The sequence below is a fragment of the Corythoichthys intestinalis genome, chromosome 1 (genome assembly GCF_030265065.1).
Source record: "Corythoichthys intestinalis isolate RoL2023-P3 chromosome 1, ASM3026506v1, whole genome shotgun sequence".
Lineage (NCBI taxonomy): Eukaryota > Metazoa > Chordata > Actinopteri > Syngnathiformes > Syngnathidae > Corythoichthys > Corythoichthys intestinalis.
Window position 1 is genome coordinate 76,324,810 of NC_080395.1, and position 25,843 is coordinate 76,350,652.

Below are 25,843 nucleotides of genomic sequence, written 5' to 3' on the forward strand. Positions count from 1 at the left end.
TTAAATATATATATATATATATATATATATATATATATATATATATATATATATATATATATATATATTTATTTATTTATTTCTGTCTCCAGCCATGGACCCGTTTATAATGCACACCATGATTTTACAAGTTGATTTTGGGGGAAAAAAAGTGCTCTTTATATTCGGGAAATTACGGTAAATAAAATTAAGATATATTGAACATAAATGTAAGTTTTTATGAATTGTGTTCAAAAATAAGTTGGACAACTTATAAAGGGGGGGGCGTTGCTAAATTCAGGTAGACGCATTGATACTAATGTATTTAGTCTCATTTATTCACCAAAAACTATATTACACCGATGGCCATGGTGCTCTGATGCAAGGGCGTCGGTCCTACCAACTTTAAAGAATGTTAAAATTGTCCCCACCAACTTTTAAGCAACCTTATTTGCATTATGTAATGACTTCAGTTATATAGGTAATTTAGATTGTCTCCCCATATGTTGTAAGAAATGAATTTACCCTACCATTATTAAGTGAATTATTTTCATTATGTTCAAACTTACACATACCCCTTTTCACTTGGTGAATGTGCCGGTCCATTTTTTCCCTCCTTAGATTTGATTGGCTGATGACTTGACCCACACATACACAAACACGGGCAAGAAAGTCCCGACACAGACAACATGTCGACAACATGCCACCTCCTCCGCCCCCTTTGAAGAGGAGGGACATTAGAAGTTTTTTTTCCCGGCCAGCAGCAGCCACTGTAAGTCATGTAAAAAGATGTCAATGTTGCGGAGGTGGGGAACACACCACTAATTGTTCTACTGAAAGCCCGAACGGCATCAGAGTTAGCATAACATAAAACTGCGTGAAATTGCTAGCCTGCAAAACTTGAGTAGGAAGCTGCTTAAAGAGAAGTGTCCTCCTGTAGGTGTTTTCTGCTGTTAACATTATTTCAGGCATGAAACTGGGTCAGGGGTTAAAAAGGTGAGAAGAGTGTAGAGGAAATATGTTCCGGTACACTGTACAACCCAACAAAATATTGAGCTCTGTCGACCCACACTGTGTTTCAGCGGGGCCGTGCAGAGAACGGTGGAGGGGCGGGTGCTCATAGATCAAAAGTGGCACATGGACAAGTATTTAATACACCTTAAAACAACAACTTCAATTTTAACCAGCTTTACATAATAATTGGCTGTGACTATGTCATACTTTAAATGGGAGGGGGCAACGGTGAATAGAAATCAACACTGCCATCAACACTTTCTGGCTGAGACTCAGTCAGTCTGCCTCTTTTCTTTCTTCAACCTCTGCATCAAAACTTCAGAATCGTAGAATCATTCCCACCACTCGTCGGGCCAGTGCCGACGCCGGCCGTCAGCTCAAGTTCCAGCCAAAAATAACGCGTCTAAGGCGGACGACGGGAACGATGCGAGGCGCCCCCTCCATCTTGAGAGGATGCCACTTAATTTGACTCAACAGTGTGTTTCTTCGTTTATATTACCGCTAAATACACAAGCTTGATGCTAACTTAACAGGAGATTTTTTTTTTTTTTTCATGGGAGATTTGGCTAGTTCTGGCAGTGTTCAACGCAAGCTGCAACGAATGGCAGTAACTTTATTATGTTGCAAAATATGAAAACGACTGAAACCATTACTCACCAAATTCAATCTGCTGGCAAATACAGGCAAGTGTGTATGCTGCGCTCTGGTCTGCCCCGGTGTGGATAAGGCCTGCTTTTTGTTTTCGCAGCTTTGCAATGCAACCAAAGGCTCTCCAAGCACTCCATGTACACGTGAAGAGTGCGCGCGATTAGAATAATGGAACGTAAATTGGGCCGATGATTCGTTGTCGTCAGCGAAGCATCTAGAAGGATTTGCTGACTGTCCAAGTGTCACTTTTTTAAAGGACCGATTTCTGAAGCGCTCAGTTTACGTACTAAGTTAATCACATGATGATAATAATAATAATTAAATAAAATCTCCCGACCCCCCACCCAAAAAGAATTTCTCCTCGGATCTACGCAATTCACGTAGGTCACCCTTTTTGACTTCAAAACGGCGAATTTCGCCGAAAGGTGAGAGATTTTCATGCCTGTTATTTAAACTGTGAGAAATGTAGTGAACCGAGGTTTATCCTCTTGGCCCCAATTTTCATTTTTATTTTATTTATGTGGTCTTAAAGCTGCCCAAAGGAGCTTTTTTTTTTTTTTTTTTTTTTTTTTTTTGAGTTTGGCCATGATTGTGGACAAAAGCAGTAATGTGTTACCTGTTACCTTATTTTTGTTATTACCTGGCTAAGAAGTTTTTGAAAACAAAGGTTTGAATTGAACGGTGTATCATCTGAAGCGATACACAAAAAAGTTAGTATAAACCCATACAGATTTATTTTGCATTGATCATTTAGCCTATCAATGAATTAGCTTCATATTCGTGAGAAATGTAGCCCTGACCCCCGTTTACCTGATCTGTTTGGTCTTATTAATGTCCCGTGGCTCCCGTCCCCAGCAAAAAGTGTACATGCAGGTTATGCCGTTATTTCCTCACTACCAATGTTGAGACCAAGCCTCCGCCCTAGCTCTGACGTGAGTAGTAGTCTGCTCCTCACCATCTGCAGCTGACACGTCTCTCCTCTATAACAACGCACATCCTCCAAGTCCAAAGTGGCCGTTATCACCTCCTGAAAAACAATGAAAATTAATTTGGCCAGAACAGACATTCTCTCCATGTAATAATTGCATTCAAGTTTTTTGTTTCGACCCAAACGAACAATTGTAAGGAGAGTTGGGCGTCTGTTGCCATTTGGTACTTTTTTATTTTTGGGGGTGTGGGGCTCAAGTTAAAAAAAATCCTAACCCTAAACCTAACCCCTAACCTTTCAACTAGACTCGCCGACAGCTAGAAAGACTTGCAATTGGCTTGTGATGCAGATGACAGGCACTCATGGAATTGTCTGGTTACTACTCCTGAAAAATTTGGAAATTGGGAGTGGAGCGCTACATGAAGCAATTTTATTCCGATCAGCGTCCATGTAAACGTAGCCATGATAGGTTGTCTTTGGGACTGCGTCAGACTGCTGGGAGAGAGTTATGCTGCGTTTTCTCCCCACCCCAATGATTTGAAGCAGTGACTTTAAATTTCTAGAGTAGACTTACCACATCATTCAAGGAAAACTGTGCTCCATGCGCCACAAGGTCCCCATTGATAGCCACCATGGCACAGCCATCATAATACAGTCTGTCTCCGTCACACCCCCTCTGATTTGCATATAGGTAGATGCCTCCACTCTGAAAATGCCAATTCGCACAGATCAGTGTAAAGTGAGAATTATGAGAGCTAATCAGACTCATTAGCTAAATATGAGATTGGTGGATAAGAAGGACGGATGGACACGGTGATCATTAATTGTTTAGTACAGTTCACGGTCTCAAAATCAGGTTCTGTTTTTCCTGTTATTTTCCTAAAATATTCAGCATGTATGTGTGTTTTGCCATTTTCATTATTCCTTCTTGAAGATTTTGGGGCTATTCCATGTCCATGTCACTTCCTTTTGATTTTGAGCCACTACCTGTTGATTTGGGCCACTTCTTGATCAGTTATTTATCTTATTTTTACATAAAGAGTTACAAAGGTTGCCAGCTGGAGAGTGCTACCAGAAGTTTAACTGGTACCTCAGGCATTGTCTATTTTTGCATTTAAACTGTGAATTAAAGAATGTTAGAACCATATAAACTCAAATTTACAAGTTAGATGTTTTCTTCTATTTATTTTGGCACCAACAATAGCAGCTTTTTTGTTTTAGCCATTAGAACAAACTTTCAAATGCCGTGATAAAAAAAAAGCCCTTTAGTTTTCCGTTGCACCGAACCCATACCAAATCGTGACACTTGCGCGTGTACGTACCGAACCGTGACTTGTGTGTACCGTTACACCTACAGTGTGCTCGTAACTGTAGTTTCATAGGACGTGTGGGATCTGCATTTCTGCGGCAGAATGAATCTTCTGAAAGGCACTCGAGAACTGGATTCCAGGCCGGCCTGCTTTTAATTGTCTATTAAGAGATAAATGTATTCAGCTTAGGTGTTTCTTTCTTTCTTTCTTTCTGCTCCTTAATTGTTTGTCGTCATCTACGGTTCATTTAAGAGAATTAAAGAAGCTGTAAAAAGAGAACTTGGATTTTTTTTTTCTTTATACATATTAGATTTTACTTTATTTTTGCCAGAGATGTCCACAATGCCTTTACCAGTTTCCTCAACAAAGACGTCGCAACAATTACATTACTCCATTATACCAATCAGATGTGACATTAATCACATGACCACACACATGCTTTTAGACGGAAGTCCTATCTTCATGCCGGCCTGAAAGCGCAGATTTCAACTTCTCTCCCATATTTCATTTGGCACCGATACAACTGGAGGTATGATCGTTTTAAATCAATCTCTTTGGACGGGTGAATTTTATTGACAGGTAGTCCCCAGGTTACGACGTACCCGACTTACGTGATTTTGACTTTATGATGCCCTCGTCCGGCATTTTATCTCCAGTCGTTTTTCGGTTTGTTTTTTGTTGTTGTAGTAGCGTAACAGTGTACAGTGTGTGTTAGATTGAGAAAAATACAGCACTCAAACAGCTGTCAAGTTCCCCTGCAAATATTTGTTTCGCCAATAAGGGGAGCTGTTGTCTCACTAATTAAAAATTTACATGCTACGCAACTTTTTTTTTTTTTTTTTGCGTGCATTGTTTTTGCTTTACTGTGGTCATTGCACAATTATTGGGACTATATTGATAATAATAATTTGTTTACAAGTTCAATTAAAATTGTTGAATTTAAAAGTTTAATTGCAGTGAGCGCACACCCAGTCAGGTCGCTTTCTGTTCTCTACTAAGGAAGTAGAGTGAGCAGCTCGACCTCTTCTAAGTTGTTGAAATCAAGCTCTAAATAAACTTTATAAATTACATCGACTTACCTGTTTGTTCACTAGCAGGCCAAAGTGTTTTACGGTGTGTCTGTGGTTAAAACTATAGTAAACATCAAGTAAAAAACAACAACTTGTGAATCCACTTGTGAACAAGCCGGCATAATCAGTGTACCTTTTACACCATCAACTAGCATTAATGGTGAGTACAATATCCCCCCCCCCCCCCCATTTTATTATTATGTCGTATAATAAATGTTTTGTCATCGTTATTTTGAGGTTTAGGAGGTATTTTTTAGGAGTACTTAAAGGATTCATTAAGACTTACTGTATTTTTCGGATTCTAAGTCGCACCAGCCATAAAATGCCCAACGAAGAGGAAAAAAATATAAGTCGCACTGGAGTATAAGTCATATTTTTAGGAGGAAATTTACTTGATAAAATGCAACACATAGAACAGATATGTCATCATGAAAGGAAATTTAAAATACAACAGAAAACAGCATTCTGAATAAGTACAGTGTGATAATGATGCATGAAAAATGAAACGCGAACATGGCCGGTATGTTAACGTAACATAGCTATTAAGAGTTATTCAGATAACTATAGCATAAAGGACATGACAATAAGTTTACCATACCATCGGTGTCACTCCAAAACACCAAAATAACATGTGAAATGAAAAAATAATGTGTTAATAATTTCACACATAAGTCGCTCCAGAGTATAAATCGCAGCCAAACTAGGAAAATTACAGCGACTTATAGTCCGAAAAATACGGTACACAGAAATCCAGGTTATGACGCCAGCATAGAAACGGAACTCGCTCGTAACCAGGGGACTTTTTCTAGCTGGAATTAGATTATTTTTGTGCATTTTTTTGGACTTTGTATATGGTCATGTAATCCAGTGGTATGCAAACATTTGGGCGCCTGGGATTTTTAAGATTTTCCTTTGTAAATCACTGATTGTTTGGAACAAAATTTTCAGCTACAGTAAATATATCATATAGCAGATGAACACAGTAGAGCCGTCCCAACTAATCGACGTTGTTGATGACGTAAATGCGTCGACGAGAAGTTGTGCTCGTCGACGGTTAAAGGGGAGTTAAAAACATATGTGAAAAGTTGAGAATGGCGGACGATCGGGATGCAAGCGGGGAAGGCGGCACAAACCCAAAAAAGCAGACGAGTGGCCAAAGCATGGACTTATTTTAACGAAACAAAGGAGGGTGTCATTGTCGTGTGCAGTCTCTGCAATGGCGAGCTTGCATACCACGGCAGCACGTGGGCCATGAATGAACAATTCCAGAGTCAGTGACAAAGTGTAAGGTGCGCAGTGGCTGGATATTTCAACAAGACAATGCTCGGGCAGGCTGAAAGTCACTCGTGTAAGAATACGTTGGATCCGGTCAATTTTCAAAATAATATAAAATTTTAAAACCTTTCATAAGAAAAAAAAAATGATTCATTGAGGCATTTGATTTTGAAAATACGTTAAAATCTATTTTGTCATTGCAATTGTTTTTCTCTTTAGAACATGACTTCATTCTTTTCTTTCAGAATGGAAGCTGACCAGTGCGCGGGGTCTGAAAGGCAACGGTTGTTTTGTGATCTTTAAATACCCGCTTCTCTCGCTCGATCTTACAATCCTCGCGTGAATCGATCGAGCCACTACACCGATGCGTAGCTCGTAAAACGCATCCTGTTGAAAATGGGTACGACCGTCATTGGTGCGCGCCTGGTGTACTACCGGGGTTAGCTTAGCATTCGCGTAAGCATTAGCTTCAGAACGGTGAGCGTCCTCTTAAAACACTAGCCAGTCTAAAGCAGAGCCACTTGGCTTTTCTGGTCAGTGAGTCCAGAGGATGTTAAACGCTCAGACAATTTTTTTCTTATATACTGGTCATGGCTTCTAGGTAGGTTTTATTGAAAATAATGTACTGCTTTTCCTGCTCAGTGTTTATTATCATCACCAAGTTGTTGTTGTCCTTGTAGATGCTACAATATGTGCTCGTCTGTCTATGTTCATTCGAAATTGTTGGAAAGCTTTATTTATGTTTGGACTAAAACGAAACGAAATCATTTTGAGTAACTGTCGACTAAAACTAGACGAAATTTGTATGAGATTTCGTCGATTAAAATCTAGACAAAGACGAAAACATTTTAAAATTACCAAGCCTAATAAGTATTTTAGTCCAAAAGATTAAGACAACAATTAAAAGGGCTGGCAAAAACCATAAATGGCATTCATGCAGAAGAACAAGTGCAACGTTCTAGAATGGCCATCCCAGTCCCCAGACCTGAATATTATTGAAAATCTGTGGTCTGCTTTGAAGCGGGCTGTTCATACTCGGCAGTCCTCAAACCTGACTAAGCTGGAGATGTTTAGTAAAGAAGAATGGTCAAAAACAGCTTCATCCTGAATCCAGACCCTCATTGGAGTCTATAGGAAGCATTTAGAGGCTGTTATTCCTGCAAAAAGATGCGCTACTAAATATTGATGTTTTTCTGCAGGGGTGCCAACATTCATGCACCGGCCTATTTTTGTTTACGTAATATAAACTTACCTATAAACTTCATTTCACTTCTCAAATATAACTGTGTTCGTCGGCAATATGATATACGTATTTAACAGAAATTTTTGTTCGTAACAATTAGTGATTTGCAAAGGACAATCTTGAAAATCATTAGGGGCGCACAAACCTTTGTATATCATTGGAAGTTATACAATACTCATTATTTCAGTATTCTTTTTACCAAATAAATTTTAACTTGTACTTGAGCAAATATTTTAGGTAACTACTTTGCCTCTCCTGAATAACATTTTTGGCTACTCATTAACTTCATAATGTATTGACGGGGCGCGGGCCAATAAATAGGGGGCGAGGCTGTCAAAGCTGACCGAGTGGAATCACAGACAAAGGGCTTTTTTGGTTGAAAATTCTTGTGAATAAATGCTTAAATCCCTGAATTCTTTATAGATATGGACGTAAAACTGTCTTGATTCTTGGTTAAAAGCAAAAAAAAAAAAAAAAAAAAAAAAAAAAACAACAACAACAAAACGTGCAGTTAGCATTTATTTTATGTAAATATGTGGAAGTACAATGCTAGTCTGTTAGTGAATGTAGCTATCGGCCGCCTTATGTAAACAGAGCTTTTCCGGTGAAAATTCTTGTGAATAAATGCTTAAATCCCCGATTTCTTTATTGATATGGACGCAAAACAATCTTGATTCTTGGTTATTTAAAAAAAAAAAAAAAAAAAAAAAAACAACAACATACAGTTAGCACTTATTTTACATAAATATGCTGAAGCATAATGATAGTCTGTTAGTGAATGTAGCTTATGTAAACAGAGCTTTTCCGGTGAAAAAAATGCTTAAATCCCCGAATTTTTTTTTATAGATATGGACGTAAAACAGTCTCGATTGGTCGTTGGTTAAAAGCAAAAAAAAAAAAAAAAAAAGCATACAGTTAGCATTTATTTAAGTAAATATTGCGAACTATGATGCCAATGCAGTAGCAGCTAATTTCTCCCATTGATTTTTTTCACGTTTCAAAATGCATGCATGGTAAGAAAAATATAATAATGACATTGAATTCTCGAACAAATCACTCCTGAGACAATCCTTCCTGTTTGTATGCGGTACAGCTTTCGTACTTTTTCAACAGAAATCCGGCGTTAGATCGCTGCGTGCGTGTTTGTGAATAGCTCCTCTTGATGTGGGTGGCCCCCTACTGGAAGGCGAGGTGCAGTGCATGACCGAGCTGACCCGTCATTTACCATAATGACGTCTATGGGCTACTCTACCAACCTCTGGTCATCTGGAAAGAATGTGGCTAGTGTTGTCACTAGAGGTGTGCAAAATTTCCGATTCTTAGATTATTCGCGATTCGGCCGTGGAAGATTCGAGAACGATTCACAAACATCCAAATTCCGATTATTGAAATATGCCAAGTAAAGCGGAAGTACAACACACTCAGCACGCCGCGCGGTCTTCGGGACGGAACGGAGCGGGAGTAGCTAAACATCATGCTTCTCATTAACCGGCCCCTCGGGTAATGCCAACGCTCAACTCACGGCTCTAGCTCAACTCATGCCACGAGATAAAAACACAGGACAACATACCTGACTGCTGCCGAAAAGCTGCTACAAGTACAGCTACATAATGTTACGGTAGATATCATTTATATAGGACTAGATGCAATATGGACTCGGTAGCGGTAGCAGCACATCTGCAAAAAGCTAGATGCGGGCGTTAGTGAACGGCCGCCATCTTAAAGCAGTAAACTTCCCTGCAAGGCTGTTGTAGCGAACCTTCCAAGCAAACCTAATTAACTTTTTATCTAAAATACTCCTAAATCGGTAAAATATTACTTGAATCTATCTTTAAAATAGTTTTAAAACTTTCACATGACAAAAGTAGACAAAAGGGAAATTATGGAATAACGGGAGCAATTTTAACAACTTTAACGGTTGATTCACAACATTAAATTAATTAAATGTAGTTTAAAGCTGCTGATACAGAATGGGGACTGGAGTTTTTTTATTTAATGTTATTTTTGTATATTTGTTTACTGCTATATGTTAACTTGATACTGAAATAGTAGTTTGGTTTAGCCTGAGAGTATTTTTGAACACTTTTGGAACTAATGTACAAAACTTTAAAAAAAATAAAAATAAAAAAAATAAAAAAAAAAAGGAGGGGGGTGCATCAATAATCGTTTTATAATCGAATCGGAGCCTCTGAATCGTAATCGTAATCGAATCGTTAGGTGCCCAAAGATTCCCAGCTCTAGTTGTCACTATCAACAACAGTTTTGAGGATGTTGGGCTTTTCTCATTTTCGTCTAAAAGTCTGATCGTTTGAATGTGAAAAGCTGATTTGAGAAATCACGCCGATAGAATAAGATTCTAAATCACTGTACCAATTAATCTAATCTAGATGTAAATGACTTATAACAAATGTTGGTGTTTCATATACTGTAAATGTTTCTCAGTGAATCTACCTTTGTGGTGGCTGACTTGATCAAGTTGAGTCTTTGGTCAGCCTTGCAGAGCTCATGATGGCTTGCAGAGGAATTTGTAAAAATTTCCACCCCATCAAGGCCCATCTGACTATGAGGGCTATATAAAGGAGTCATTCATCAAAAGATATTGCCGTTTCTATTTGACACATGAAAAACAGAAATATTTGTGGCAAATCATCTGTTACAGTAATTTACCTAGAAGGACACCATAACTCTTCACACATCTCTGTACCAATACAGGTATCCTTGGTAGAGAGCACACAGTCTCCAAATGGGACTATATCCTGATAAGCAAAGAGACACAAATTGGTAGTACAATGAAAATACAAAACTTTTTGTCTTGGCGTCATATATTTTTACCTGCCCTGTAACCTGCTGGATCATTCTTGGCAGGAAGTACTCCTCTACAGTCCTAGAACATATAGAAGAAAAGACAACTTTATATGTGTACTTCAATTACAAAATGTGTTAGACTGATGCTTTAGAGCAGGGGTCACCAAAACATTTTCTCTGGCGGCCTCATTATCACTGCCGATTGCGAGGTTGAGTATGCCGTTCGACAGACCAAAATGATCACCGGCAGGATTCATTGTCCAGTACAAATTACCAACCTGGTACAGGCGTCTAAAAATTTATAATAATCCTTTTGAAGCACAATTTTTAAAAAATCCCTCACAGGGCGCTCATTTTCCTCGTTGACGGTTTGTTGCAAACAGACATCAGAAGAAAGGCCATCTTCATTTTGAATTAAGGTACTGTGGACTGTTGAAACTAAAATTTTGTGATTTGGGCATAACTGGTGCTGCGCACGGAGGATGAGGAACACATCATTCAAAGTCATACAACTGCTACCCCCAGTAAAATTTGGTGGTGGTTCCATCATACGGTGGGGCTTAGCGGCCATTGCAGGGACGAGCAATGTTGTCGGTACTGCTGCAATTGAAATGCTGGCTTTGCTGGATGCAGAACGTGAATTCCATGTACCCCAATCACAAGCAGCTTTTCTCACTGGTCACCGTGATGCATGGTAACCAACTCACTCGACCAGGCAAATGCCTAACGAAGTTTGTTTTTTTAAAACGTCTTACCGAAGTGAGTTTTTGGCAGCCCTTTTAATTTTCGTCTTGGTCTTTTGGATGAAAGTAATCATCATAATAGTAATAATCACATCATAATAATAATCACATTTTAGTCATTTCAAAATGTGTTTGTCTTAATCTAGTTTTCGCTGAAAAACATCTGTAGAAAAAAAAAAAAAGGTTTTGGTCTAAAATAAAGCTTTCCAACAATTTCAAATGAACACAGAGACGAGACAAGGTTTATTACAGTCCGAAGACTGGTTAAAAAACATGCTGTGATATCAAAATATGTTCTTCCTGTTGCAGCTCAAAGAAATGGGACTGCACAGAGAGAGTTTGAAGTCCGCACTTTCGAGTAATGTTGACAGCATGTGTGAAATAATTGTATTTTTTCGACGGGGGCTTCAAAATTGCCATGTGATTGATCATCATAGGATTCAATTGATACTCTGCATTCTAATTCATGTTGCATGATTGGGTGGGTTCCACCCCCACCCGGAGGATTCCCACCACAGTTTCAAAAAATCCTAGGGGAAACCCTGCTGTATAACACCTTGAAGTTCACCTTCGTTACTGAACTAGAATTTTTGCGCAATGTCAGAACAATGTCAGTATTTTTGACTGCTATTGCGTGGGTTGTGGTAGCTTGTTTGGATTATTATTAAGTGGATTCCAACCCACCCATGCCCCCCCATAAATTGCACCAATGGTTCATGCTATATGTAATGAGTAAACAAAATGTTTCACTCAATGACAATAAATATCGCGCTTTTGGTGCGTTTTTAAAGATATACTTAAATCTGTCAAATAAACCAACAATTTAGTGGGCAGCAGTTGTCAAGTTTCATGAATTTTCCCACAGAAACAGACAATTTCTTCCCCCCTATATATTCTCTGAACAAGCTATGCCTGGCTCTTATCTTTAATTGACTAGGATTTTTGTTTCTGAGCAGAAGGCAGCTATTATGGCCCCCGATTCCTTCACGTTCACCAGGTAAGCATGTGCAACTTGTGTTTGATCGGGGTTGTGAACTCCAAAAATACCAACCGAAACTTTGTCCAAGGTGCAAACCAGCGCATCTCTCTGTACATGCCGTGGTTCGCCATCAACTTCTTTGGTCGAATCAGTAGAATCTGCCTAATAGAACAGAGAATAAATCAGTTCGTCCATTTATTGGTTTCATCTACAAGAGGTTCAAGTTGCAACCCCCAATGCAACTTAGATTTGAGATAGAATCTCTCTTTAAAAGAAAAATCGTGTGTGTGTGTGTGTGTGTAACAAGATTGCAAAAATATAACAGACAAAGCATTTGTAACCTCATTTTGCATCTGCAATGTTCTATCCCCTAATTCAATGCTCTATCAATTTATAATGCATAAACAGCAAATAGTCACGCATGTACTGTAACTATTATGGATATTTTATTGCCATTTCATTATTTTGTCTTTGTTTGCATGGATGGTATTGGAGTCATCCAAATGTATGTATGTAATGTAAGAAATAAGCAATAATTAAAATATATTTATTGAATATTATGGCACTTGGTTGAATTACATGCATTTACATTTAAATAACAGTAATAATAGTGTCAGACTACATTTTTTTTCCTTTTGAATAATTCTTGGATATTTATACTGGAGTTCAAATTTCGTTGCTCCACTATGTTCATTTCGTTGTAGACAATGACAATAAAGACCAACTGTATTCTATTATACAGTGCTACCTCGAAATAAGATCGCTTCGACACACAATCTTTTCGACATCCGACGTAAAATTTGACTCGCCATTTGTTTCTACATTCGACAACATGCTCTAAATACGATGATTTATGACAACGCCTCAGTTTGTTTTCCCACAAGACGGACACACGGCCAATTTTCTTGTGAGAGCAATCAACATGGGTTCCAAGAATGTTGGTGCATATGGTGAAAAAAGGAAAGAGGTGATGCTTATCGTTGAAATGAAGATGGAAATGACAGAGCAGAGTCTGAGTGGGGAGGAGGGAAGGGAATTGTGACACCGTTGCAAATGCGATGCTCTGGGTGGCTCCAATAAGACCTGACTGTAGCCGATAGCCTACAAACTACGCTGACATGATGCTACGACAGATATCACATGTATAGAGAACTAGATGCGAAATGATAGACTCACTGGCATTAGTAAACAGCCGCCATCTTAAAGCAGTAGTTAGGGGGTTTTTTTTGGAACAAAAAAACAAACAAACATGAAAGGTAACACCAGTTACTTTGCCAGGTAACTAATTACTCTTACATTCAGGTAACCGAGTTACTAAATGACTTTTTGGGAGAAATAATTTGTAATTGTAATTAATTACTTTTTTCAAGTAAGATTAACAACACTGTTTGCAATAGTACCAGCAGTACGTATTAATGATTTAGTGTAGGTTTTCGGGCTGGGGAACAAACAAATGGAATTATAATGTATTCTTATGGGAAAATCCTGCTCCCATACGACGGTTTCGACTTACAAACAAGGTCCTGGACCGAATTAACTTCGTATGTAGAGGTACAACTATATAGTAAGCATTCCAACACTGCCAAATAATCAGTTAAAATAATCTTGAATCTGTCTACAGTTATCTTTGCTGCCTTCCCAACACTTAGTGAGTGTTACCTGGCTTTGTTGAATATCGCCATCTGCAAGAGTAGCAAATGCTATAATGAACATGACACATTTGAAAAGTTACCTGTTGAGAAATATCACCCGGCAGTTGTAACGCACATTGCGATGCATGATGGGCCTGAGGGAACATCAAACACCCAAAACAATGAGACACAACACAGATTAGAATTTGAACAAGAAATGTCTGATATAATTACAGTGTGCAATGTGTAACAAGTTACATTATTGTGTAATTACCCCCAACGCTGTATATTACAGGTGTGACAATATATCGAAATGGTGATATATCGTTTTGAAAAGGTGTTATGGTTAAAAAAAAAAATAAAGATAAAAAAAAAAAAGAACCATAAGGTTGCTCCCAAAACTTTCTACTAGAATTGTGTCCGTGTTGCCACTGACTGCGCTAGGCGTCCAATTAATTTTGACTGGGAGGGTGCGAGTGAACATTTGTTTCTTCGTCCGTTTCGGGAACATGGATCCCAGGCAAAATGGATTGGAGCTGTAGTGCCGTCATTGGCACTGAAACCAAAACATTCACAGTCAGTATTTTCCGGTTTGGGGGAATTCACAGGTCATGTCCTGTTGATTTTGGAATATTCCCAGTTCATTTCATATTCATTTTGGGCTTATTCCCAGGTAATTTCCTGTTCAGCAACAAAAAAACAAACGGGAGTGACCCCTAAATGCCTTAAACAGGAACAGGAAATGACCTGACTTGCCCCAAAGTTAACTCATTACCCGCCATTCACGGCTCATAGACGCGTAATCCGTTTGGCGTGGAGTCTTTAACCCTTTAACACCTAAGCCTATTTTGGCCGAATTTGCATGCATTTGATGTTGCCTTTATATTTCAAAGAAAAAATTGTTTACAATGGCCAAGTTGGGTCCCTTTTTTCAGGACACCTTGAACTTCATGTCCAAACTGTTGTTTTCTTCACTGACCAATTTTCATCCACATTTTGGACCCAAAAAGACAAAAAAAAAAATCCCCAAATCTTTTTTCAAAATTTGTAATTTTGACGTCCCACTGACAACCAAACATGCTCGACCAGCCGTTTTGAAGCTTGATCATATTTATTCAACTTGTTAGGATAAACATTCAATAGAAAAAAATAAGATTGAATAGTTTTATGTTTGACAATTCAACACAAACAGCAGGTATGGTCATAGGCGTTTTTGGCCTTTACACATACTATGGTCAAAACAGGTTATATACAGTGCAAAATAGTGAGAAAAAAATTATATATCATCTAACACAAAAAGGGTTTGGAGGATATCTCTTTGTGAAGTTAGGTGTTGTACCCATCACCTTATCAAAAGTATATACCTACATGCAATCAAGCTTCTCGAACACACATCTACATAAAAATTGAAAAGATTATAGTAAAGAAAAATATATATAACATTGAAAAAAAATATTTAAAGAAATATTGACAAGTACTTCAATTCAAAATTAAGTTTTTTTTTTTTTTTTTGCGCACTCAATAAAGCTTGAACAGGTCACGGAGCTGCGTCACACACAACGTCACACAGCATACTCTTTCGCTGTTTGCGCGCTGCCGTCACTTCTATTCTCCGAGACGCCGACTCATGCAATGAAAAAGACCAAAAAAACATCATCTTCTTCCTTGAGTTAATGAAATAATGCATTAGCTTGCGCTAAATGTAGTTTTATATTAAATCCGCACGTTTCAAAATCGCTCACTCAAACCAACCGGCCGTTGTTTGCGTCACATGCCTCCCTTTCATTAGTTGGCGCCTCGATCGGAATTTATTTAAAATGATCACATTCAGTTCGTCCTTCTTGACATCATAACGGCTATTGGGATATGTAGTCTTTTATGTTGCTTTCGGTTTTGAAAAAGGACAAGAAATGATGGAAATATGGAGACAGATACATGGTCCATGCAGCGTTTTAATGCATATTTATGAGTGCAATAAAACTATAACACTCAAATGACATTTTCTCCTGTTTTTCTTGGTCGATTGACTTCAAATAAAAACTGGTGTGGACATAAACTTCCGCACTTTCAAATGAGACCAACCAGCGGCACGTGGGTGACGTAATTACAGTGTGACGAAGCTTCAAAGACGATATGCGTAAACGCGTCGCTGCCGAAACGTTCGGTGTTAAACGGATTGGATTTTTACTCGTGATAAACCCATTGAAATCCACAGCAGATGGATGAAAAGATCTCATTTTTGTGTTCATTATTTGAGATAAAGAATATCGTAATTAAATTTCCCAACCTATGTATCGATTATTGTTGTATCGCCATATCATGAGATAATTGATATTGTGAGCCTTGTATCGCAAATTGTATCGTATTGTGAGGTACCCAGAGATTCCCACCCCTAGGGTATATACGTATATATTCGCGTATATGTAATGTGGGAAGACTTGCTTTTATAAGTTCTGCTTCTTCCCCATTCACTTTCAAACAGCTTTGCTGTTTTATCTGTACTTTCTCTTTTGCATTTATTTTTACAATCATTTTCCTGTTTATATTGGTTAAATGAAGGAGAAGTAGAAGTAACATTCGACATCCCTGGAGCTAACTCAGACTGACACTTTGGCTGCCACCTAGCTATTTTTGCACTTGACCCACATATCTGCTCCCACAGACGGTGAGACCATGGGGAGATGTGTTGCCCCTTCAGGCTGTGCCTGGCCGTGCCACATGGCTATTGACTAAGCCGAGCAAAACGACTGGAAGTACCCCATCAGCCATTGCTGAGATGTGCCGCCCGGAGCAGGGAGCCAGCAGCAGCTTGGGTTGCAAACAATCCCTTGAAAAATGGGATTGTCCCGGGATCGTATTTAGAAACAAAGGTACGCGTCCCGTATAGTATAAAAGGATGTGTTTTGTGTGTTGCATGTGTTTGTTGAGATTTTCACAGTTGTTCATTCAGTGCCTTCAGCATCAGTTGGGCTGACATACAGTAAATGTGTAAAGAGCTGGATTGCGCATGCAATTCCCAGGGCGGAGCTAACCACACCAACTGAGAAATTTATTTAACGTGGCTAGAGCGAGACAGACTGTTGTCAATGACTTGTGTCGATGTGTTTTTGGTCATTTAAAACCTATTTTACCGATTGGAACCTATTCTCAACAATTCCCGATGCGAAAGAGTGACGTTGCTCAGTAAGAAAACGTCACGCAAATAATCGAATCTGATTGGACGGATGATTTTGTTCAGCTCGAGAGGCCATGAAGGAGGTGGGTCCCAGACTATTCTCACAGTGTTTGAAAAATACAGGGAGAACAGTCTGGCCGTGCCTGGCTATGTTTGTGCGGTGCTGTGCGTGAAATCAAAATGAGTATCACAAGCATTATTCATATATAGTTCATTAGCCTGTTTATGTGCTGCAATACTAAACCAGCATCAAGCTGCTAAACACCGCAATGATAGTAGAGTGAATCTGGAAGTGCTCCATTAGAGCGTAGATAATTTTTTAAGCATAACTGCGAATGTTCCGTCTAAATGTTTAGATGTAATGATTGAATTTAAGAAATGTGCATTTGTTGTACATTGTTTCTTTTTATGTCTTTTGTCCAGAGAGACCACATTCACACACACACACACACACACATGCACAGCTGGGATGAAATGACTGCATAAGGCTGCACTTCAGGCATTATTATTACTATTACCTTATATTATCATTTTCAGGAGCATAAAATATCGTGTGTAATATGAAATAAACATGCTTCCGGGTGTCATATACACTTTTTTAATGCTCTTTTGAAACTGCGATTTTAGCAAGCCTTTGTTTTACATCTCCTAAAATTTATTCTGCAACGCATTAAATGTACCTAATCTGATGGCTCGATTACTCGAAGTAATTAGTTGATAATTTATTTTTTGAAATAACTTCCTTTTTAGAATGGCTAATTGCATTTTAGTTCAACATATACAGTGGGGAGAACAAGTATTTGATACACTGCCAATGGGAAAACCCATTGGCAGTGTATCAAATACTTGTTCTCCCTACTGTATTTGTTCGTCTTTTTGTTTGTAAGATAATACTTACATCCCCACGTCGCAGATGATGTCCTCAGTGATGGGAGATACTAGAAGTTTCTTGAGAACTTCAAGAGAGTGTAACAATGTATCCGATTCATGAAAGTGGTCTGCACATCCATATCCACTGTAAAGAAGATGAGTCAGTTAACATGGCAAATGAAAATTTAAAATCCACATTTTATTAGTGGTAAATTTTGATATACAAATGTACAGTATTTACAGTTGTATAACATGTATGGTAATTAGGGCTGTCAAACTATTAAAATTTTTAATCGAGTTAATTAGTTTAAAAATTAATTAATTGTAATTAATTGCAATTCAAACCATCTCTAAAATATGCCATATTTTTCTGTAAATTATTGTTGGAATGGAAAGATAAGACTGATATAGTATACATTCAACATACTGTACATATGTACTGTATTTGTTTATTATAACAATAAATCCACAAGATGGCGTTAACAATGATAAATGTTAGAACAAGTTATAGTAATTTGATATTAAAACCCCTCTTAATGTTTTCATTTTAATAAAATTGGTAAAATTTTCAATCAAAAAATAAACTAGTAGCTCGCCACTGCTGACGTCGCCAAGTTGTGACATCACACGGGCTCCCTGCCGTTCTTCCACAGCGTCCAACTACGTAAGGTAGTGATTGAAATACACCACCAGGTGTCAATGGCGAGTTTTAAATTACTTAGAAATCAAGCCAATGAGTGTGTTTTGTCCCTCAACTGACGCCGTAGTTCCCTGTTTACTGGTCTATCCATTGTACTTCACGGTCACGAGTGCTGGCTTGAAGGCTTCACAACGTACGAGACCGCTGATAGTTTGTATATTGTGACTAAATATTGCCATCCAGTGTTTTTGTTGAACTAAATGATTGAAGCGCTTTTCTTTTTGTGAACATTTTTTTTGAGAGATACAGTGTTTCCCACACTCTCGCCCGCCACAGTCTCGTTTGGGCCCGCCACAGTCTCGTTTGCCCCCCCGCCGAAAAAAAGAAGAAGATAATATTCGGATGCGTCAGTCAGCCGATTACACAGCTGCAGCCCACTCCACTCTACTACCCGCGAGAGCGCGCGCAGGTAGTAGAGTAGCATTTTAGAGTAGTATTTTATTTATTTATTTATTTAAGAGACGCAAGGGGAACGAGTTGGAAGAATGGGAGAACGAGCGAGATAGCGAGAGACAGCGGTCGCATGTCTTAGCAGCACGCTGTTATTTTGTTATTGTTTTTCTGTATTATTGTTACCACAATCAAGTGGGTAAGCAAATACAGACTTCTCTCCTTCTTCCCCATATCCGGGGCATTACAATAGTTTGGATCGGACTTTTCGGCGAAAGTGAGCAGTGGACGGCCGTCTTGGACGGAAAGCAAACTTTGATTGAACTTGCGCGGAGAGGCGGGGCCCAAAATAAAGCCTTGCTCTATTTTCAGAGCGTTGGTCACAGTAAAATATTTATTAGTTCAAGCAGAGTAAAATGATACATATTCACGGTACAAGAACGTCGTTTCCGTGTCCATCGATTGGTAAGAAAAGGCTGTTTGTACGAGTGACGTGTGGGCGCTCCCGTCAGGGGGGACATTTCGCATGGAGTGGCTATTTTTCGGCACAACACCGGCACGCCAACTTCAGACAATTACGGCTGACGAAACTTTGATAAATGCGCCCCCCCCCCCAATTTCGCGAGCTCTGGGACACTCGAAAAATGACTCTCATACCTCTCCTTGCTAAGTTAATGGTACCTCGATGTGCGCTTGTGTGGAAATTTAGTTCACGAACAACGGGGAAAAAACTTCACCTTCTCACCGAATCAAGTAAAACTCTTTACACGGCTATTAGAATTCCCCCAGTCCTGTAAATGGGTCAGTTGACAGAAGGACTGTTATTGTTGTGGTAATGTAGTACTTACGAGGGTCAAATAAAAAGGAAAAAGGAGGACGACGACGGCGGTCTGAAACCCGCGGCTCTCGGGCCGCATGCGGCTCTTTAGCGCTGCTTTTTTTTTTTTCTTTTTTAATGGAAAAAGATGGGGGAGGGAAATATATTTTTTGTTTTAATAGGATGTCTAGGAGGACAAACATGACACAAACATTCTTTCAATTCATTAATATTGTAATGAAGTTAAACTTGTGGTGGCATCGTACAACAGAGTAGTCACGTGGACCCACAGCAGGGAAAATAAACATTTAATCATGAAGGCTAATTATGTATTTCTAGCCAACTTAGTCATTTTTATAGTAGGCTAATATAGCTAGTATTGATAATTATAAGGCTTGTACAAGGCTTTGAATTTTTTGCTGCTCCAGACATACTGTATCATTTTTTTTTGGGGGGGGGGGGGGGGGGGGGGGTCAAATATGGCTCTTTCAACAGTGTGGGTTGCCAACCCTGAGTCACTACGAGATGTAAGTCGTACTATTGCTACGAGAAAAAAAGTCGCATTATTACATAGGGTAACGTAGCTGTAATCAGCTACGCATTTTACATACATGTACCGCAGCTGAGAGCTATAACATTAGCCTAGCTAATGAAATATTTCAAATATATCTTTGTTATGGTTCTTCTTGGGGGAAAAAAATGAGAAAAAAAAAAAAAAATTCGCAGTGGCACGACATGGTGAGGCTGTCCGACTCCGATGCAGCCCACCACCACAGTTTCAAAAAATCCTATGGGAAACACTGCAGATAGGAATATTATTTTTGTTGTGCTTTACTAAACTTATGTTTGTTGTGAAAGAGTTGCCGAAGCTTATGCAAATAAACGGCGCGGTCCAATAAACGCCTGTGTCCACTCACCTTTCTCTGCCTCTTAGCTCTCAATGTGCAAAAAAACATTCTGTTTGAGGCAATGTATGAGCGGGTCATTCCGAACATGTGTTAAATGCACCAAACATTTTAACGTGATGAATTAAAAAAATTAATTACCTCGCGTTAACACAATAAATTTGACAGCACTAATGGTAATGCGAATAGAATCTAAGAACATACATTCGTTTTAAAGCTGCTGCTAAAGTTCTTTTGAAGAGTTTGAGCTCAAAAGTGCCTAAATTTATTTATTGTCAATATTTGTATATAATAATTACTTTATTTCAAATTGACATTATATTTTCATGTCTGCCCACTACATTCTGTATTTCAAGTTCCAAAACCCTTCTAGAGCATGTTTGTTTTTTTATTGTCAGAAATAACATATATTTTCATTTTGAAATGATTTTTTGAATGAAGTCTGTTATAGTGCGAAAAGTATTTATCCATATTGATGAAGTTGTGCTGAAGAAAAAAAAAAAAAAAAAAAAATACCAAGCAACGGCATTTTAAACATTTTTTTTGTTTTTTTGCGTGGTGTAGGTAGGAAAAAACAAAAAGTATTTAAAAAACGGCCAAAAAAGGACAGGGCTTTTAGGTGCTAATGGGGTTAAAAGGTTAATTATTTTTCTTTATTTCATGTGCATTTTATAAACGTATTGGGCTGAAGACCCACATTCCATAGAATGCAATTGACAGTGATTTGCATCAAATCTATGTGAACTGGGATGGCAGGCATTGAGTGATTGTGCTTCAGTGCCATTGACGGCAAGAGACATCCGATCAAATGATTGCTGTTAGCCCTCCCGTTCGAAACGGATTGGATGTCCAGCACCGTCCAGTGGGGCATCATAGTAAAATTTGCCATAATAGCCTTCATGTTGTGTCGTAAATATGGATTTTATTATGACACCCGAGTTTCTCAGATGGGTGGACGTTTTAATATTCAAAATGGCGGCGTGTGAACAAGAAGTTGTGAATGTTAAAAGACTATATATTTTTTCCAATAGATTTATCATTCATTTTCACTTTTATTTTATTTTTTACGCCAGCACAATAACATAGTTTACATAAGCTATGTCCTTCCAAGTTTTCCCGCTACCCCAATGGACCTATCGTAAAACCACACCCCCAAATCCGAAAAGTCGGACATCTAGCCATATATTTGCATAGGGACGCTATTAGGTCGTCACTTAAAGCATAATTTTCCCCCCAACTTAAAAATAGCAAAAACCTGATGGTTTAATACTGTGCGTGGGGTACCTGTATACCCGACACCAGGTACACTGAAAGATTGAAAATGCACAAAAAATCCGCCCAACGCCAAAAACACCAAATGCACGCTATAGTGAGCTAACTCTGTCATTAACCACATAAACAACTGAATGTCAAGACAGTCACCCAAGGACACTAATGCTTGGTCAAAGTTAAGTTAATGATAGATTTGTAAAAAAATATATATTTTTGAAGCATGTAGTAAAAACATAGACTTAAAGGGGAACTGAAGAGCTTTTCAGATTTCGCTCTTAAGTGTTTTACTCAGTTGAATTGTATTAAATGCGTCATTCGCTCTCTCAAAAAGTCACATAAAAAAAATAAATAAATAATTGACCGCGTAGTTTTTGAGTTATGGCCATAGCAACACCATAGCAACGAGGGACGCGCCGTCCTGCTGACCCCTACCTCGTGACGTAACTTCCAGGAAGCCTCGCCACCACTCTGAACACGGAAATATAGCACCACGCTATCCTCGCCATATATTGCAAACATTTTCTGGGTTTTACTCGCGGGATTCGTCATGCCATCTCGATGTGTAGCGATATGAATTACTCACAGGAAGACTCGAGACTCTAGGAGTGGTCCAAAAAAAAACTTCTCCTGCAAAGGTTTGGACCGTTTTTGTTAGCATGCATACAGGTCCCCAATCGGCTCATTGTTTTCATCATTTCAGCCACGACAGATTTGAAAACCTTCAACAATGCAACCTTGGTTTTCCAAAGACGTAAGTAGAACATTAATGGCTTTTTTTTTTTTTTCTAAACGAGAGGGACTCCTACTGCCAGTTTGTTGAAGTGCGACATTTTTTTTTTTTTTGCTGTTGGCCTGTCATAAGTAGATAGGTTGGCTGACATGTCGTCTACTCATGTGATTTTATTTCTATATCAATAGGTGTTATGTAAATTCAAATGTCCCCAGCACCAAATAGGTCCTTGGCTCGTTTTTTATATTTCAACATCAAGGTCTGCCTATTTGAAGAGGGAACAATAGCATCAAATAGATGCTGCTATGACTGGGGCATTATTATTTGATCACCAAGAAATTATTATTAAATCAAAATTAGGATTCATCCAATATTTTCATGCTGCTGTGATTTTTTTTTTTCCCTCCAGGAAGCCAAACATAAAAAATTAAGTGGCGGAAACCCTCAACACGATGAAAAAAGCGTTGCAAGTCAGTTGCCACCCAGTTTCCCAAAATCAAGAGAGTGTGGGTCGAGTCATATGATGACCGAAGTGATGCGGTGTCCAGCGATGACGACTGAAGAGATCCTATGAGGCCTGCCAGATGCTGAATTTCTTCCGTCTGCGACATCAGATGACGATGATTTAGGAGAAATAAATGTAGCAAATTTTGATGACATGAAATCATAAACTAGTCATATATACAGTACACATTTTTTAAAATCAAGTTACCTTCATATTTTAATGATAATGCATTATCTTTGTATAGAGAACACTTCATGCTACAGAAAAGAGTAAATACATATTTCCCACTGCCATTATCATTTTTCAATGTTGCGCTAGTCCGTTGCTATCCTAACTTTGTGTTGCTTACTAAAATTATGCTCTTTGATGTGTGCCGTTGTGTGCTTGGTATAACATGTTGTGTCACAATCTGACAACGAAAGCTAATGCAGATTCAACATAAACCTGGTATCATTTATTATTGCGGCCTATTGAATATTTTTTCAGAATGTAATATAATTACAATATATTATATACCAATAGAATACATTAAACAGTCAACAAAATGTGTCAATGTTGTTAACAATTTATGGTTATATTTTTTTAATGAAATTCATGCCCCTGTCAGTGCTTCAGCCTCCGCAAGTTTGGCTCTCACGTCTGGGATCTCCTGATGACACAGGCATACTCTTGGAAGGGTAATTACTTGATGGTTTACAGCAACACCTGGAAAATAAAATGGTTTTGTCATTTATTTTGAAATATCAATAACATATCATTCATTTAGCCACATTTGGGCTAGCTTTATCATATTTAGATCGGTAGGAGCTGTCCCATTACCTAAAATCCAGTTTTAGCTATCTGTAGAGCATTCATTTAGCCACATTTGGGCTAGCTTTATCATATTTAGATCGGTAGGAGCTGTCCCATTACCTAATATCCTGTTTTAGCTATGTGTAGAGCATGGAAAAATATACAACCATGTAATCGCATTCTAATAAAAAAATCACGATGCTGGACTTACCACTCACTCTCCCGTTCGTGAAGTGTCGAGCTGTCAATTGTCGTCATGACGCCATCTGCTGTGTCAAGTAAATCGCCGTCATCTGACGCCTCAGGTTCAAACATGTAGGGATTAATTGTAGTTCATCTTTCCTGGGAGCTTTTGCCATCGGTAGCGTCACGAAAGAGCGATCCTGAATGGTTACCTTTGGTGGAAATATCACTGACATCGTTGTTGCTGCTATGTTAGCTGTGGGTAGTCTTCTGTTGCCTACGTCACACTTCCGGGTTTGCGAAGGGACCATTAACGGAGTGCAAAAAACCTAAAAAAACGCAAATTATCCTTACAATTACGTGTTGATAATGTCATGGTTGTTTTGATGAACTTGTCCCAAGTTTATATTCATAAAATTACACCAAAATCCAGAAAGGTCTTCAGTTCCTCTTTAACGTCAGTTTGCTAACATTTGACTGTCTACTTGCTTACGAGCCTGTCACTACACAAATTGAATAAAATATAACTAAACTAAGCTGTCAAGACCCCAGCACTGAAAGTCCAAAGTAAACATAAACTTTCAATTAAAAAGGAAGATGTACTTAAGTTTGGTCATGGACGCACACTAAGGAAAGTTCTCACGCACACGCCTAGCATTTTGCTGTGGTCAACTCCCAACGCTCTCTCAACGTTGAGCATTTATTTACGTCGTATTCATGTTTCACATGCATGGTTATGATGTAAGTTGTTTATTTAACACCTCTGCACAATATTGATAATCCAACGCAATGAAGAGGACTGCTTATTCATCGCCACAAAAGCTTTGGCAGAAAAATCTGACAGAACACACGTTACTAAGTAGTTAACGTTATAGCTAGATAGATATATCGGTCTGTAGGGTTTCTCATTTTTAATTTGGGAGTAGTAGCATTTCGCCTCCATTATGATAATGGTCTACTCTTTGTAGAGTTTATGACCAAGGACACACCGCTCCACAGCATACTGCAACCCAAAATTCATTAAAAAAAAAACTTAACATACAAAAAACATTAAAAAAAAAAAAAAAAAAAAAAAGGTATTGTAGAGCTGAAACGAATACTCAAGCAACTCGAGTAACTTGAGTGAAAAAACTGATCCGAGTAATTTTATTCACCTCGAGGACTCGTTTAATTTTGCCAGCTCTAAGCATCACGTTTTGCCCGGAGTACTTTTAATGCGGGACAACGCGCTGACGTCACGTGCGTAGAGGAAGAACCAATTAAAACTAGGCCTGCAAGCAGGACTGAACGGGCCCTCGCAATCTAGCGCAACTCGGACGTGACGCAACTCGGACTGTGTGCAGGTCAGGGTGGTGGCAGATCCTCCTCTCTAATCATCTCATTAGAACCTAACAAGCTCGAAAGTCGCCTCTTTACATTCACACACCTAACAGATAAAAAAAAACCTATTGGAGAGAGTACTACAAAAAAGGAGGTACTACTGAGCTGTGCAGCCAAGCCCTTATTCAAAACCAAAATTAATATTCTAACTGGGCCAATTCGACCAAGTGTGCCAAATATTGTGGCTCTATAAGCTGCCTGAGTCTCTGAAAAAAAATATTTCCTTTAAATGGCGAATAAAGGGTCGTCACGGCAACAGACAGAGACACGTGGACATGGGCCGTAAATAAGTATTTTAATAGGTCTTGAAACTACAATGACCAACCTGAAAAGAATTGGACATGTATTGGAAAAACGAGTGACTTTCTATTGCCACTAGTTGGCGCTGTAGGGTTGATGCAAATGACCCCTACAAGGCCCTTCAGGGTATGACTCTCAACAAGCACGGGAAGTTTGGCGCAGATATGTTGTATATCTGCCGAGTTATGACTGTTCAAAG

General features: G+C 38.7%; 1 protein-coding gene and 2 long non-coding RNA genes across 8 annotated transcripts in view; 2 read left to right on the plus strand and 1 right to left on the minus strand.

Annotated features, from left to right (window-relative positions):
* Nucleotides 1-25,843, minus strand: part of LOC130918509 (glutamine-dependent NAD(+) synthetase-like) — a 70,564-nt gene that overhangs the window by 30,701 nt on the left and 14,020 nt on the right. For 5 of the 6 annotated variants that reach the window (XM_057840296.1, XM_057840279.1, XM_057840290.1 and 2 more), the window contains 8 exons: nt 17,699-17,815; nt 13,727-13,780; nt 12,067-12,156; nt 10,300-10,351; nt 10,135-10,223; nt 9,919-10,036; nt 3,144-3,275; nt 2,597-2,668 (listed from right to left, as the gene is read on the minus strand). In XM_057840296.1, coding sequence (XP_057696279.1) covers nt 2,597-2,668; nt 3,144-3,275; nt 9,919-10,036; nt 10,135-10,223; nt 10,300-10,351; nt 12,067-12,156; nt 13,727-13,780; nt 17,699-17,815 — 724 coding nt within the window. Of the gene's footprint in view, nt 1-2,596; nt 2,669-3,143; nt 3,276-9,918; nt 10,037-10,134; nt 10,224-10,299; nt 10,352-12,066; nt 12,157-13,653; nt 13,677-13,726; nt 13,781-17,698; nt 17,816-25,843 lie in introns of all 6 variants that reach the window. The other variant, XM_057840261.1, reaches the window with a different exon arrangement.
* The window catches only part of LOC130918539 (uncharacterized), a 34,934-nt gene continuing 13,400 nt past the window's right edge, over nt 4,310-25,843 (plus strand). Inside the window, exons 1-2 of the long non-coding RNA XR_009063779.1 lie at nt 4,310-4,408; nt 16,288-16,495. This is a non-coding gene — a long non-coding RNA (uncharacterized LOC130918539). The remainder of the gene's footprint in view (nt 4,409-16,287; nt 16,496-25,843) is intronic.
* On the plus strand, nt 20,972-23,904 carry LOC130918535 (uncharacterized). Its single transcript, XR_009063778.1, has 3 exons — nt 20,972-22,389; nt 22,455-22,505; nt 22,894-23,904. It is a non-coding gene; the product is annotated as an uncharacterized LOC130918535 (long non-coding RNA).